The following is a 15,017-nucleotide window of genomic DNA, read 5'->3' on the forward strand; positions in this document are numbered from 1 at the left end:
TTTATTTTAATACTCATAACAGAGCCTAGAAGTTGGGCAAAGTGATGTTGTAAATCTCATTTTATAGATGAGCAAGATGATGATCTGAGAAGTGATTTACCCAAGGCCATACAGCTGGCAAACAACACAGCTAAGATTAGAGCCCACTCATGACCCCTACACAGGTGCTTGTGTCAGGTACAAATGCTGCCTCAGAGTGTCTGCTGTGGTGGCTGCTATGCCCAAGTGGCTCACACAACCAGCCGTGGGCTCACCAAGCTACAGCCCTCTGCCTCAATGGGCCTCTGGAATGAGCAGATGATTGTCACCCAGTGGCCAGTTCGGGAGGGTTTTCATCAATGACGATCAGCAAGATAACATCAGAGTTAGCTTCTGCTCCTCTTTTTGAAGAAAAAGAAAAATTCCAAGAAAGTATTCTCAGTCTGCTTCTGTTTCTCCACATAAACACACACACCTCAGCAGATGTAGGAGTCTGTGAACTTGGCATTATTTGAAGAGTAGAATCTCAGAATGTGAAGAAAATTCGCTAATTAAAGCCTTATCACCACCGTTCTAGACTATCACCTCTGAACACCACAAGGGAAGAAGAGCTTATTACTACATTCTCACTTTTGACAGCAACTTCAAAGAAGCCAAAATAATTGGAAAACCAAACAATTGTCCAAGAGGAACAACTTCCTACCACACAACCAGCTACTGGAATGGAAGGAGGAGTTGCTTGCATGAAGGTTTCACACATCACTATGGCTCTGACCACAACGCTGTCTCTGGGGAGGTTGAGGTCCCCGGGGCAGCACCTTGGACAGATCTCATATCAAAGAAAATGACAGGTGCTGCTGTCATCCCATACTCCTAGTTCATGTATTCATTCAACAGCTATATATTGACCTCTACTATGTGTCAAGCACTGTGTTAGGTGCTGGGGGACATGGAGATGACCAAGATAGACATGGTCCTTTCTTCCCAGAGATTGCTTTGTAGCATTACATTAATCAAATTCTTCCTGGTGTTGTCAGAGATTTGCGAGATGCTGCAAAGAACCACAGAGGCATCCTAAGGATGTGAACTCAACAGTCTTTCATATACCCAGGGGGAGATGGAAGAGAAAGAGCATGCAAAGCAGGTCTCGAGGGCCCCTAGGTCCTTGTTTGCAGTAATATGTTGGGAGATTTTAGAAGGATTCCAGAAAAGGGAGACTATGATTTGGTGGATGCCTCAGTGTGTATCCACTTTCCTCGCACTCTGGGTTTCAGTCCACTCCAAGAAAAGTGCTTCACTCCAGCAAGCCTGCTCCCTTCACCATTCCACCACCTGATACCAAGAGCCTGGCTACTCAAAGTGTGGCCCATGGACCAGCTGCATGGCCATCATCTGAGAACATGTTAGAAACACAGACTCTCAAGCATCACTCCAGGCTTCTTGAATCAGAATCTGATTTTAACAGAATCCCGAGGTGCTCCCTGTGCAAGTTACAATTTGAGAAACCCTGAGCTAGAAAGCCTTGGTTTCCATAAATTATTCAAACCAAAATTTACAAGAGAAGCATTTAAAAAAATTATTTATTGACCTCATTAACCATCTAAAGATGGTAACTTTGAGACTCAAAAAGCCTTATCTTTTGGAATATGCTTTTCTGAAAGTATACTGTAAAAACAAAGTTTCCTGCTTTGTGCTACCAGGAGAACTCTCTCAGCATCAAGTATTTAAGATCAAATATTTGAGCTTCAACCTGAAAGAATAAAATTCATGCTGAGCCACTTGGGGTAGTTCTGCCTCCACTGCCAGCTTCTAAGAAAATGCCAGGTGTTCTCAGGGTGCTACAGAGAAAAGAGCTGAGAACACAAAAGCAGGACACTGGGGTTCTAGGCTTAGGTCTGCCATCAAAAAAAAGTCAGGACCTTGGATAAATGACTTAACCTGTCTGAGACTCAAGTTTCTTTGTCTACAAAACAGAAGCATCAAACCAGGCAATCTCTGAGGTCATTTCCAGTCCAAAGATTCTGAAAGGAATGAAATGATATGTTTTATCATTTCCTCTTCATTTCTGCTGCATTGAATAACTACAACTCGGGGAAGAGGAGGGAACCATAAATATTTTTCTCATTGGTAGGTAGGCTGCAAGACTCCCAGGACCTGCTCTGACGTGCCTGCAGGCAAGGTGCTCCAGCTTCTCTAATCCTGCAGTCTTCTGCTTCCTACAGTGCGATAGCCTGGTTTTGCAGACTTTCACACTACACCTTCTCACCAGGTCACCCCAAAGCAGAAACAAATTTTCTTCTGTGCATGTCTACATGGGATATCGTGCCAACTGCAATTCTGCTCCCCAGTGTGGGAGAGAAGTGCCATCTGGATGCTTCTCCAGGCTGACTTAGCCACACTTCTGTGGGACCACAGCCTCCTCCTGCCCAACAACCCCAAGAGACAGGGTGGAGAGGCACCCAGCTCACTTAGTCACCCTGGAAATGGAGGAAACTGGGAAAACCCAAGCATAAAGGAAATACCTCTGGGTTTCAAAGATGGGGAAGAAAGGGCAGGTGCAAACCACTGTATGGGGGACTTCCTAAATAATTTAGCTCATAGTGATCTTTCCTTAAAAAGTGGGAGGCATCATGATGAGAATGTACAGCTTTAGATATGCAGCATATTTGAGGTTTAGGATGGACAATGATTTGTGTAAATTGTGGTAGTGGGAAGTCCAACATGACAAGAAAATATTTAATTCTTTTTTATTTATTTATTTATTTATTTTTTTTTCTGAGGCGGAGTCTTGCTCCATCACCCAGGCTGGAGTGCAGTGGCCGGATCTCAGCTCACTGCAAGCTCCCCCTCCCAGGTTCCCGCCATTGTCCTGCCTCAGCCTCCCAAGTAGCTGGGACTACAGGCGCCCGCCACCTCGCCTGGCTAGTTTTTTGTATTTTTAGTAGAGACGGGGTTTCACTGTGTTCGCCAGGATGGTCTCCATCTCCTGACCTTGTGATCCGCCCGTCTCGGCCTCCCAAAGTGCTGGGATTACAGGCTTGAGCCACCGCGCCCGGCCGAAAATATTTAATTCTTAAGAATGATTGCATATCGTCACTTTAATGGAGATGTGTACTCTTGAGCCAACAATGACTAAGTCCTTCTTTCTCTGCGTGGCCCTAGAGAGTAACAGTCCCATGAAAGGTAAGCCTGGATTCAGGTCAATAGGAACCAGTCAAATATGACAAATGCAGGCAGGAACAGAGAACTTCTAAGAGGATGAGATGACAGAGTTTGGCCAGGCCATGGCCCAGCATCCTGCTTGTTCAGGTGACACTCCAGACCTAATCAATGACTCCCCAAAGAGCACATAACTCAAAGTGGAGTCCAGCTGTGCTCATGCCATGGCCCAGCCAAATCTGTCTGAGTGAGATGTCTAAGGAAGTGAGAATGTCCTTCTTTAATGCTGTATATCACTATGCAAAGGGATGTTATAGGGAATTTGGAAAAGTCAGCTTTTAAAGCCGCTTGGAAGCAGCAATGATCATCCACTCACCTGTGCACCTCAGGAGGCTCCCTCTGGATCTTGGAACTGGCCTCCACCACCTCTTTGGCAACTTTCCCACTGCAAAAGACAGAAACACATGTGTATGCACACATACTCAGAGAAGAATGGGAGAGGTATGCACAAGTGTCTTTCTGTTAACTTCCAGGGGTCTGGCCCAGCTACAGCAATCATGAGGGGAGAAATTACAGTAGAGTTTGAGGGTGCCCTGTGAGCATAACAGCAATGGAGTGAAAATGGAAGACTCAAACAGAGGCAAAAGCCAAAGGCCACTTATTTGCAAGCAAAATTTTGAAATTTACATGGCTGCCCCATCCCTACCCCGTCACTGAAATGGAACCATTGGTACCCACCTATATCGAAATCTACTTCCTTTAAAAAATATCTTGCTGCTTGATACAGTCTTGATCTGACTGGATTTTGCATACCTTTAAGAAAAAGCAAAGCACAGGTGGTAAGGACATTGGAAAGTCCACTTACAACATGCTATAGAGGTGTGGCGATGGGGTATTTTTGCTGCGAGAAAGAAATGTAATTAACCTTGTGACTCAGCCTGCATGTGCACACACAAATTAAAAGAAAAGCTTCACAAAAGAATAGTTACTTTCACTAAGTGTATAGGATTCTAATATTTTCTATGCTATTTCCTTTCACTCTTTTTAAATTCAAGACCCACATACTGGGTTTCATAACTCATTAGTGGGTCACAACCTGCAAAAAGGACTGGGTACTGATGATCAGAAGGAATTCTCCCCCACTTGCTATCTGAAGATATGGAGAACAGGGAATTTAGTGACATGGCATCAGTAAGTTCATGGTTATTAGAGCACTTTGCTGTCTATTCTTCTATCCATGGTGCAGCAGCAAACAGCTTCCTGGCAACGGAGGTCACTGACTATGCCACGAAGAACTCGTTGTGCATTGCCCAAGTGAGGGAACAAGGGTCCCGCATCCCCACGGGAATGGTCACTGGCTTCTGTGTCACCATGACCCAGTGCCCTTTAAAAGAACCCACAGTGGTAGATGACTAAGATACACGAGGCAGAAGCTGCCCAGCCAAGAACTGATTCAGCACCTCTGAGCCCGACTCGTAAATAAGAACAAAACAACACCACTCTGAAAAGCAGTCTAGAGCCTGGGCTGCCGGGAGGCTGTGTACAGGGCACTAAATTACTGTGACAGCTGAGGACGGCTCTACAACACTCACGTTCAGCCTTGTACAATTAAATCCAACAAGTTAGAAAGAACAGGTCTCAGAGAGTTCAGCATCATTTAAAATATTGATAGTCACAAAATCTTAAACACACACAGACAAAATCAATACGATCTGTAGCATCCTGAGCAAAAACATGCACAGAGCCAGGGAAGTTTCAGTGCAGTGAGCCCCACCCTTGGGCCTCTTGAAGCTTCTTTATTCACTCAGCAATTACTAACTGAGTGCCAACCCTGCTCCACACACCAAGGTGAGTACAGGAAAGACATGGCTGATCTAGCCTGGGGGCCACAGAAGGTGCCCTGAGGTAGGGACATCTGAGCTGAGATCCAGGGGCTGGAAGGTGTTAACCAGGACATGGTGATAAGCAGTGGTGGATAGACCCAGCAGAGGGCCAGCGGGCACAAAAGCCATCAGCCTAAACATCTGGAGAACTAAAAAGACTCAATTATTCTAAGTGAAGCAACTCAGGAATGGAAAACCAAAAATTCTATGTTCTCACTTCTAAGTGGGAGCTAGGCTATGCATACGCAAAGGCATACAGAGTGATATAAGGGACTTTATAACCTCAGAAGGGGTAGGGCAGTAAGGGCCAGGGATAAAATCTACACATTAGGTGCAATGTACACTAATTGACAGGTGCTCCAAAATCTCAGAATTCACCATAACATAATTCATCCATGTAATCAAAATCTACTTATACCCCAAAAGGTACTGAAATTTAAAAAAAAATAAACAAAACACATTTTAAAAAGACTCGTTGTGCATTTTCCCATGTTATTATTACTACACACACACATTTTTTTTCTTTTCCTAATAAAGAAAAGTGACTGTGCAGATGTACAAAGTAGAACAAGGGAAACTTGGACAGAGAGTGAGAATCCAACTTCCCAGGACCGGACCTTAAGCGGGCCTCGTTAAGGATCTTGGTCTTTATCGACAGAACAACTGAAAGCCATAGGAACAATCTTCTGCAAAGAAGCCCCTTCCCACCCACCTGTGTAAACAGCCCAAGATGACACAGAAGGGGACTGGCCACAAATATTAACCAGGGAGAGTGAGATGGGCAGGGGAGGGCACAGGCCTTGGCAGGGGGATGCTGTCAGGGCAGGGCCCAGAGAAAATGGTGCGGGACCTCTGAGGACACACAAGGGCACATGAGGGCCATGGTCTTGGGGGGGTCCCTGCAGCGTGCTGGCTGGAACTTCCTTCCAGACCGCACCCACTCACGAGGCTAGAAACCCCCAGCAAGCCGCATTGAGGTGGTCCCAGCTATGCCCTCCTCCTCCTCCTATGAGGACATGCCCGCTCTGGGCCCATCTGCACCCCCTAAAACTCCCCACCAGCCCTACAGAGCTGTGGGCCTGACACTTTATCTACTGAAGCCTGAGAAGAGAAAAGGACGATCACCTCTGTCCTCTCCCCGTCTTCTTGGCAGGGTTGCTCCCAAGTCCTCAAAGGTAGGGAGAAGAGAAAGTTTTAAAGAAGCTTCGATTGTTTTATGTTTTTTTGTTTGTTTGTTTTTTGTTTTTTTTTTTTGTTTTGTTTTGTTTTTTTGTATTCCAGGTTCCTAAAGATCCTTGGGACACAGTTGTTGGCAAAAAAAAAAAAAAAAAAAGACTGAGTTTCTTAATTGGGTTTTTAAAATTTGAACTCAACACTTTGCCCATTCTACAGAAGCGACACGTGAAGCCGGTAAAGCCAGCACAGGCGTGAGTCAACTTCCTGGCTACTCACAGCGTGCAGGGCAGAGGTGGTGGCTCTTTTTCACTAGTCTGGCCTCAGCTCTGGCCCTTCCAGGCCCCAGGAGGAAGCCACTATCATCCGCTCAAACCCAGACTGGCCTCTTAGAGGGAAGTGTCAGTCTCAGCACTCCTTCCCAAAAACTTTCAAAGTGACTCAGAAGAAGCAGGTCAAAAGATACATTTCACAAAGAAGGCCAGTAGCTGTTTGCTCAGGATGAGCAGAGAGAAAAGACTGCGCTTCTTTCTGGCAGCGGGTTCCTCTGGAGGAGTAGCTGCAGATGGTCTGATTTGCTCAGAGACAGTTGCCCAAGAGCATTCCCACGAATAACCTGCCCTCCCACATGTCCAGGTGAACTCCCAGAGTGTTTCAGTTGAGATTTTTAATGGAATGTTAACAGGGAGTTTATTCTAAGAGCTCAAATGACACCCACGCACTGGGAATTGGGAAACAAGGCTGTAGCAGGGAGGGCAATGGACAGAGGAGAGAGAATGGTGGCCGCGTTAAAGTACATGAACCCAGAGTACCAGTTCCCAAACCTGGCTGGGCATCAGACACCTGGAATAGGTATAAAAAACACAGATTCTCAGGCTTTATCATGAGAGATTCTGATTCAGTGGGTCTGAAGAGGGGCTTGACTTGAACCAAGTAACCTAAGGGGATTCCAAGAAGGCCACTTACATTTGAGAACCTCTGTGCCCCCAAATTCTCCTAGGATGACCCAAGAGGTGACATTTCACCTGAAAGAACAGTGGTCCAGATTCCTATTCACGTCTGGTTCTGTGACCTTGGTCATGCCGTGTGGCTTTGCTGAGCCTCGGTTTCTCTACATATTATTAAAGGGGGAGGGTGTTATAATATTTCATGGTACTCTCAGGAGGGTTACACAAGGGTAAATGATTTGAAAGCACCTAGCATCATACCCGCTCATTATATAATAGTTTCCCTCCCTCCTTCCTTCCCACCTTCCTCCCTCCCTAATATCAGTCTCAAACCCCTTCATCACCTTCTCACTATGAAGCTACCAAAGCCAATCCTCTAAACTATGGAGGTTCCAGAAAACCACGTTAAACACCCTGAAAGCAAATCAAAGAGCTCTAACTCTAGCCAAAATGTTCCAAGCACTCTGTTTACCAGACTCTCCCATCCACAGCAAGCCCAGGGAAGAGTATTCTTCCCACAGAAAGCAATGAATTCACAGCCTCATTGGAACCGCAATTCGCTCTCCTATGGCCTTCTGCCTTCCTTTCTACTTGCCCTCTCTCACTTCAATCTCCAGCTCCCCATCAAAGTCCCAACATAAGAAGTATGACTATGCTCAAACATCTGACCTCACAAAGAAATCCAGCTCATCTCTGCAGGAGCACACCTCCCCTCTCCCCAGCCTGCAATTTCTCCTCTGAAACCTGCTATTCCAGGGGCTTGGATGAAGGTCAGGATAGGTACTGGGCAGACATTGGGTGGTGCTCAAAGAGGCCACCCCTAGAATTAACAACACAATTTCCCATTGACATCATAATTTAGAGCTCTTGGAGTAACCATAACAATAACAGCATTTACTACTGAGCCTTAAATATGGGCAATACCCCCATCCAAAGCACCTTTAATAAACAATTCCTTTTATCCTCATGGCTCTCTGCAAGAAGGAAGGAATCCGCATTTTCACATAAGGAAAATAAGGCACAGAGAGGTTTCATCACTTTACGTGGTTCCATGATAGAAGCTGCAGGAACCAGGCTATAAATCCAAGTCTGTCTGATTTCAGTATTTAAAAAATCATGCTCTAGTCCTACTGGCTCTCAAATTTTAGTGAGCAACAAATCACCTGGAAGGCTTTTTAAAACACATCTCTCTGATTCAGTAGATTTGGGGAAGAGCCCAAGAATCTGCATTTCCAACAATTTCTGGGAGTGATGATGCTGGTTCAGGGACCCAATGGGAGAATCACTGAACTAATCCCTCAATGGCACATTAGCAACAACTGGGAAACTTTTAGCACTGCCAATACCTAGGTGCCTCATTCCAGATTCAGATTTCTCAAAATAACAGCTTCGTCAAGATATAATTTACATACCTTAAATTTCACCCTTTTAGATTTTATACTTTGGTGGGTTTTAGTATAATTCATGAAGTTAAAAAAAGAGATTACAAAAATCAATCACCACTATCTAATACTAAAACATTTTCATCACCTCCAAAAGAAACCCCCTGTTACCACAATGGGTATTGGCAGTCACTCCCTGATTACCCTCCTCATCTCACCTACTCCCAGCCAAAGCAACCACTCATCTGCTTTCCATCTGTATACATTTGCCATTTTAGATATTTTATTTTAATGGACTCATGCAATATATGGTGCTTTGTAAATGGTTTCTTTTACTTAGCATACTGTTTCCAAGGCTCAGCCATGCTGTAGTATCAGTTCTTCATTCCTTTTTATGGCTGAATAATATACCATTGTATGGATATACCATGTTTTGTTCATCCATTTATAAGTTGATGGACACTGGATTGTTTCCACTTTTTGGCTATTATGACTAATGCTGCTACGAAGGCTTGTGCACAAGTTTCAATGAAGACCCAGATTCTGCTTTAATTGGGTCTGGGGTAGGATACAGGGACCCATAGCACTGGTATTAATAGTTTTTAAAAGCTCCTCCAGGAGATATTAACGTAGCCAAGATTGAGAACTGCTAGTTTAGAACTTTATTACTTGGAGTGTGGTCTACAGACCCACAGCACAGTATCCCCTGGAATTTATTAAAAATATGGACTCTCATGCCCACCCCAGACCTTTTGAATCAGAATCCACATTTTAACCAGCTCCCCAGCTCATTCACGTGTGCATTAAAGTGTGAGAGGCACTTGTTTAGGGAGCTAGTCTGGGTTCTTACCTACCAAGCATAATACTGCTCCTTTGACAAAATGTACACCAAACTCTGAATAAGAAATGTACTAGGAACTGCTTTTATCCCCTGCACACAATTCCAAAACAAATTGGGAACAGAGAGTGTCATACAGCCTCAACCATGTATCCAGTACACAGCAAAAAGTGTGAGATAAAGACGCTGTGAATGAAAACATCAGTGAGCCCCTGAATCCCTCAATGCGTCCAGTGTGCTTTCAGTGGACCAGCACCCAGAAACAGTGAGCTCTGGGGTTGGCAGCACCATGATAGACCACACATGGTAGAAAGGAAGCTCTTCAATGGTGAATAAGTCTGTGTTGGAGATCCCCTCGGGTCTGGAGTAGGCGGGAAAACATCAGAGTTTCTGTGTCTGGGCTCCATTCCCAGGCAGATCTCAGAGCCAGGGCTTTCAAAACAGATCTGTGGCCCTTGGCCACCTGACAACCAGCAAGCACATTTGCGTCCTAAAAGCACACTGGGGAATTCGCAAGCAGAGGCCCCGGGGCCTCCCCGCTCCCGTGCAGGTGAAGTAAAAATGGAAGGAACAAACCATCCAGGAAACAAGATCAGGGCCTTGCTCTGCCAGCTGAAACCATTAAAATGCAGGGCCAGCAGGACAGATCTAGAAGCAGGGCCAGGACCTCTGCCCAGGGAAGGGTGGGCACAGTGGAGGAAGCAGGCATACCCCTGAGGTTACCAGAATCAGAGCCTTCCAAATGAAAAGGAGTGGACTCTTCATCCAACTGCTGCTCAAAATACTCTAACCGTTAGCAGAGGGGGCAGTAATAGCGCAGCGGCTTCTGCTTATCAATGGTTCATATGCCTGGCAGAACTGAACACAGCAAGGCAGGTCATTCAGTCTCATTTCAGAGATGAAAAATAAAGATGAGGCTCCAAGAAATTAAGAGCTTTGTTCCAGGCCACACTGCTATAAATGACAGAGTCAAGATTTAGAACCAAGCCCATTGACTTCCAAAGCTCACACTTGTTACGCTATGCCCCAGTAGTGCAAGCAAATGCACGCAGGTCAGTCCCAGGCCCATTCATTCTACAGGTGAGGAGGCTAAGGCCAGACAGCAATAAAGTGACCTGGCCAAGGTCCCACAGCTGGGTCAGAACAAGTGATACTTCCCCTCCTTCCTCAGGAACAAGGATGATTATGGGATAATGGAGGAACAAAATGTTCAGGCAAATCTCAGGTCGCTATAAACATTCAGGTTTAGAAGTCGAATAAGAGGAGGGTAGCTTGGTTAACTATAGCCGAAGTTCCAATGCAAAGACTGGTCAACTGTATACAGTTTGTCACTTGTGCTCACAGCTAAACCCTTCAAGTCTTCCAAAGCATCCACAAGTGACTGGAAGGGACTTCTCCAACATGCCAAGTTGACCTACCTAGTTCATGATAAAATTATCAGAATACCTTCCTTACTAGCTGCCAGCTAATCTGCTTACCCAAAATGTGTAAAACATTTCCCCAGATTGCTGGGTTTTTCTCTCCCTTTCTCCTCTCAGTTTTGTTTTTGCCTTTATTTAACTCTGTCTCCCAACTGACTTCCTTGCATATGGTAACGTGCGTGAAATAGCAAATGAATGTCTCCAAGTTATTCTTTGATATGGACCCGGCGATTTCACTAAAGTATCTTCAAGGCTGTGCCAAAGTCCTTCCAAGCAAAACTTGCCGTGTGCCTCTAAAGGAAGGCCTGTCTGCTGGGTGTTCTCCTGTATCACCCCCTCCCATAGGCCTGTCTGCATGTAAAGAACAATCAACCACACCTATTGCACCTCTGTTGCCTCTTTTGCACCGATCAAGCCCTCTGTGTCTGGCCCCAAGACCTCCTGGTCCCTGATCACCTCTTTTTCTACCTCATCTATCCTCTACTCCAACCTTGTAGCCACTCGTGTCTTGCAAAATGCATCCTCCACGTTCCTGCCGTGGTACCCTACCGGAGCTGGGATGGCCTTCCTCCTAGCTAAAAGGGTCTTCTACCTCCTAGCTCCCCTGGCAGCAAGACTCACCCTCTCCTCTGGATTCCTCTCTAGCTTTTGTTGTTGTTGTTCATTTGCCTCTTGGTCTCTTACATGAAATAACAATCTCCTGAGGACAGGAACCATGCCTTATCAATCTGAGCTAGTAAACATGTTTTCAATGCCTGAGATCTTCAGGAAAGAAAAAGAAAAGCAGAACTTAGTTCCTGCCCTCAGAGAGTTCAAATTGATTACAGAACTGACATGCTGGCATGTAAAAATCTACAATCCAATAGAAATCTTGGAGAAAGGAACAAGGGAGAGTAACTCCTCAGTGAGTATATAGCTTCCTTTTGGCATTGATGAAAATATTTGGAAATAGAAATGATAGTTGGACAACATTTTAAACATACTCTGCCACTGAATTGTACACTTTAAAATAATTAATTTTATGTTATGTGACTTTAACCTAAATAAAAATAATGAACACAGGTTAAAAAAATAGAGATCAGATCCAGTACAGATACATAGTACAGATATATAAAATTCTGTAATAAAATTATGTTATGATAGATCTTGTTTTTGCCATGTTTCTTCACTCCATTTATTAATTCCCTCATATGCAAGAAAGTATTCACTGAAAATAACTAACTGAACATCTCTAAGTTATCCTTTGACAGGAAACAGATGGTTTCATTCAAGAAAGAACAGAAGAGTTCCAAAAGCTTAGGCACTGAAAACCATGTGTCAGGTCCTCTAAAACCTAATATATAGGGTTACGCCATGATCCAGCAGTTCCATTCTAGGTATATGCCCAAGAGAACGGTCCGTGCAAAAACTTGTATCCGATGCTCGTAGCAGCATTACTCATAGTAGCTAAAAAGAGGGAACAACCCCAGTGAGCATCAACTGATGAATGGATAAACCAAATGTGGTCTATCGAAACAATGCAGTATCATTCAATCATAAAAAGAAATCAAGTACTGAGACATGCTATAATATGGGTGAACTTTGGAGACATTCTGTGACACAGGCACAAAAGGTCACATCGTTTATGATTCCACTTATACACAATGTTTATAATAGGTAAATCCATAAAAACTGAAAGCAGATTAGTGGTTGCCAGGGGCTGGGTGGAGGAGGAAATGGGAAATGACTGCTAATTGGCATAAGGTTTATTTTGTGAAGGATAAAAATGTTCTGGAATTAGATAGTGATAATGGCTATATCACTTTGTGAATTACACTAAAAACCACAAAACTGTACACTTTAAAAGGGTAAATTTTATGGCACGTAAATTTGATTTCCACTAAAAAAATTTTTTTTAAAACAAAATAAAAAGCACTAAGGCTCCAACTAAAGACTGAGAATGTCAAACCCTCTGTGTTTCCCTCTCTGAACTCTTTATGTGGGTGAAAGCTTCTAGACATGCAGATTTTCCAAAGGCCAAATGATCTCCTTCCTTATCAGTTCCCAAACATGCAGGAGGCACACAAAGACCTTGAGGTGGTGGTGGTCACAGCAAGGTCTACTGGTACACATCACCTTGCCCAGTCATTCCCAGTACAGCATTTTGTGCATCATCTCACCCAGTGGTGTTCAAATTATGCTCCTGGGTTTTCCCAGGGCTGACGGGTTTCCTGGGACATGGGGATGTCAGTGCTAAACCTAGGAAAGGCATAGGCAACCTGGACAACTGGTCACCCCAGCTCCTGAAGAGCCATGAACAATGGACAAAGAGTCTGAAATCTCCAATCCCAACCAAGGCCACATCGACCACCACAACTTTTCTTTTCATCTCCTTTACATACTGGGCTTTTCCTACACTTCAGATTAAGGAAAAGTATTCTGTGGCTGAAACTTGTTTCAAAATCATTATCCAAGCCATCATTCTCCTGATGGTCCTCATCAGCCAAAGCCCAGAGAGAGCATTTTCAGGGAGATGACTCTAATCAGTAAGACAGAATCTCACTGTAAGGGGCAGGGAGACTGATCAAAGCCTCCCAGTCTCCCAGTCATCCAGGGAGACCCCTGGATGAGGTCCAGGGGTGTACAGTGCTGATGGCCTGAGCAGGGCTGGACTAGGTTCTTAGTTGCATCCACTACCACTGCCTTTCCAGTCAGCAAGTGTCTCTCAGAGGAGAAGGTGTAACTCCATGGACAGACCTCAGTCTGAACTTCTTTTGAAACCCAAGAGCTTTACAGATGGTTTCTGAAGTCTTGTCCAGCACCTACTTTCTATGATCCTAGACTCTGACAGCATTCCACCCATAAACCTTCAGCTCTGTTTTCAATACACCGAAGCCTTCTTACTATGAACACGGGTGACTCTCTGCCAGAGGTCTCTGTTTCTGGTTGTGAAAGCACGTCCAACCATACTCAGAGTAAGCCAGAAATATCAGAGAGTATTAATTCTAGCCCCCAAAGCAGCCTTCAACCAAAATACATGGGGAATTTGTAGATAAACAACCCTACCTCTTTGCCCATCGGCAGGAGAACTGTGAGGCATATTACATCATGTCCCAGAGTTCCTAAGAAGGTCTGAGCCATTGTCCATGGTAGTGACCTGCTCAATAATGCATCTTATGTTGCTTCCCCATCTCACCCCCCTCCCGCCACTCCCCTACTGGTATGTCCATTGATTACATCCCAAATAAGCTACTTACACCAAACTCTATCTCAAGGTCTGCTTTGTGGGGGTGGGGGGAGGAGGGCAACCAAAAATTGATCCTGTGACACATTTTGTGGAAACAGCTATTTGAAATGCACACACATACACACACAAACACACACACACACACACACACACACACACAGTGGCCCACAGCCATTCCATAGGAAGCATCCAACATCGAGCTCAGGCCAACAAGCCAACAATCACTGGGAGTCACCCGGAACAATGCACGAAATTTTAATTTACTTACATATAATTTTTAAAACTGTATTAAAAGAAATAAATATGCAGCCATTTGCAAAATATAAAGAATTCCATGGGTGCTTTTAAAAGCTATAATTAAGTGAATAAAAGCCACTTACTTATAAAAGGCCTGGTTTTCCACTCCACACTTCCAAAGATGTTTGCAGGCAGCTGGTGTTGAAGTATGGAATGCCAACATGGCTTTTTTCTAATTAAAAAATAACAAAACAAGAAAAGGCATGTAAAACACCACTTACACTTTCCATGGGTTTTTTTTGTTTTGTTTTGTTTTTCAGGTGCTTACCTCTTTGTGTCCTGTCTCCTATCACACAGACTTGAAGTAACTTAACATATTGCTGCGTTCTTTACGGTGTCATTAACATGGTATTTACCCCTCCCTCACCCTTTGCAGATATCACTAATGTATTTAGGACCTGCTTCTGATCAAAATCAGCCTCACAATGCTTTTCAACAGTCCAGGCATCATATACCTCTCTGTCACACTAGAATTAGCCTAAAAATATATTTGCCTAACTAGTACTTGGGTTGACAACTAATGACAAGAAAACTTGCAAATTTCTAGAGCTAGCTCTGAGGCTTAATATTTTGTTAATGGTCTCCCCACAAATGCATTCCCTGGTGAACCCACAACCTATATCTAGTAACTCCCTTGTTTTAAGACTCTCTGGATGAATAGGCTCTGTTCATAACACTCTAATGAGCACTAGTTGTTGATATTTAGCTTTAT

At 44.2% G+C, this 15,017-nt stretch overlaps 1 protein-coding gene across 3 annotated transcripts in view; it reads right to left on the reverse strand.

Annotated features, from left to right (window-relative positions):
• The window catches only part of FRMD3 (FERM domain containing 3), a 305,527-nt gene that overhangs the window by 43,124 nt on the left and 247,386 nt on the right, over window positions 1-15,017 (reverse strand). For all 3 annotated transcript variants that reach the window (XM_010384033.2, XM_010384032.2, XM_030920311.1), the window contains 3 exons: window positions 14,389-14,477; window positions 3,877-3,951; window positions 3,515-3,583 (listed from right to left, as the gene is read on the reverse strand). In XM_010384033.2, coding sequence (XP_010382335.1) covers window positions 3,515-3,583; window positions 3,877-3,951; window positions 14,389-14,477 — 233 coding nt within the window. The remainder of the gene's footprint in view (window positions 1-3,514; window positions 3,584-3,876; window positions 3,952-14,388; window positions 14,478-15,017) is intronic.

The sequence above is a fragment of the Rhinopithecus roxellana genome, chromosome 16 (assembly GCF_007565055.1).
Source record: "Rhinopithecus roxellana isolate Shanxi Qingling chromosome 16, ASM756505v1, whole genome shotgun sequence".
Lineage (NCBI taxonomy): Eukaryota > Metazoa > Chordata > Mammalia > Primates > Cercopithecidae > Rhinopithecus > Rhinopithecus roxellana.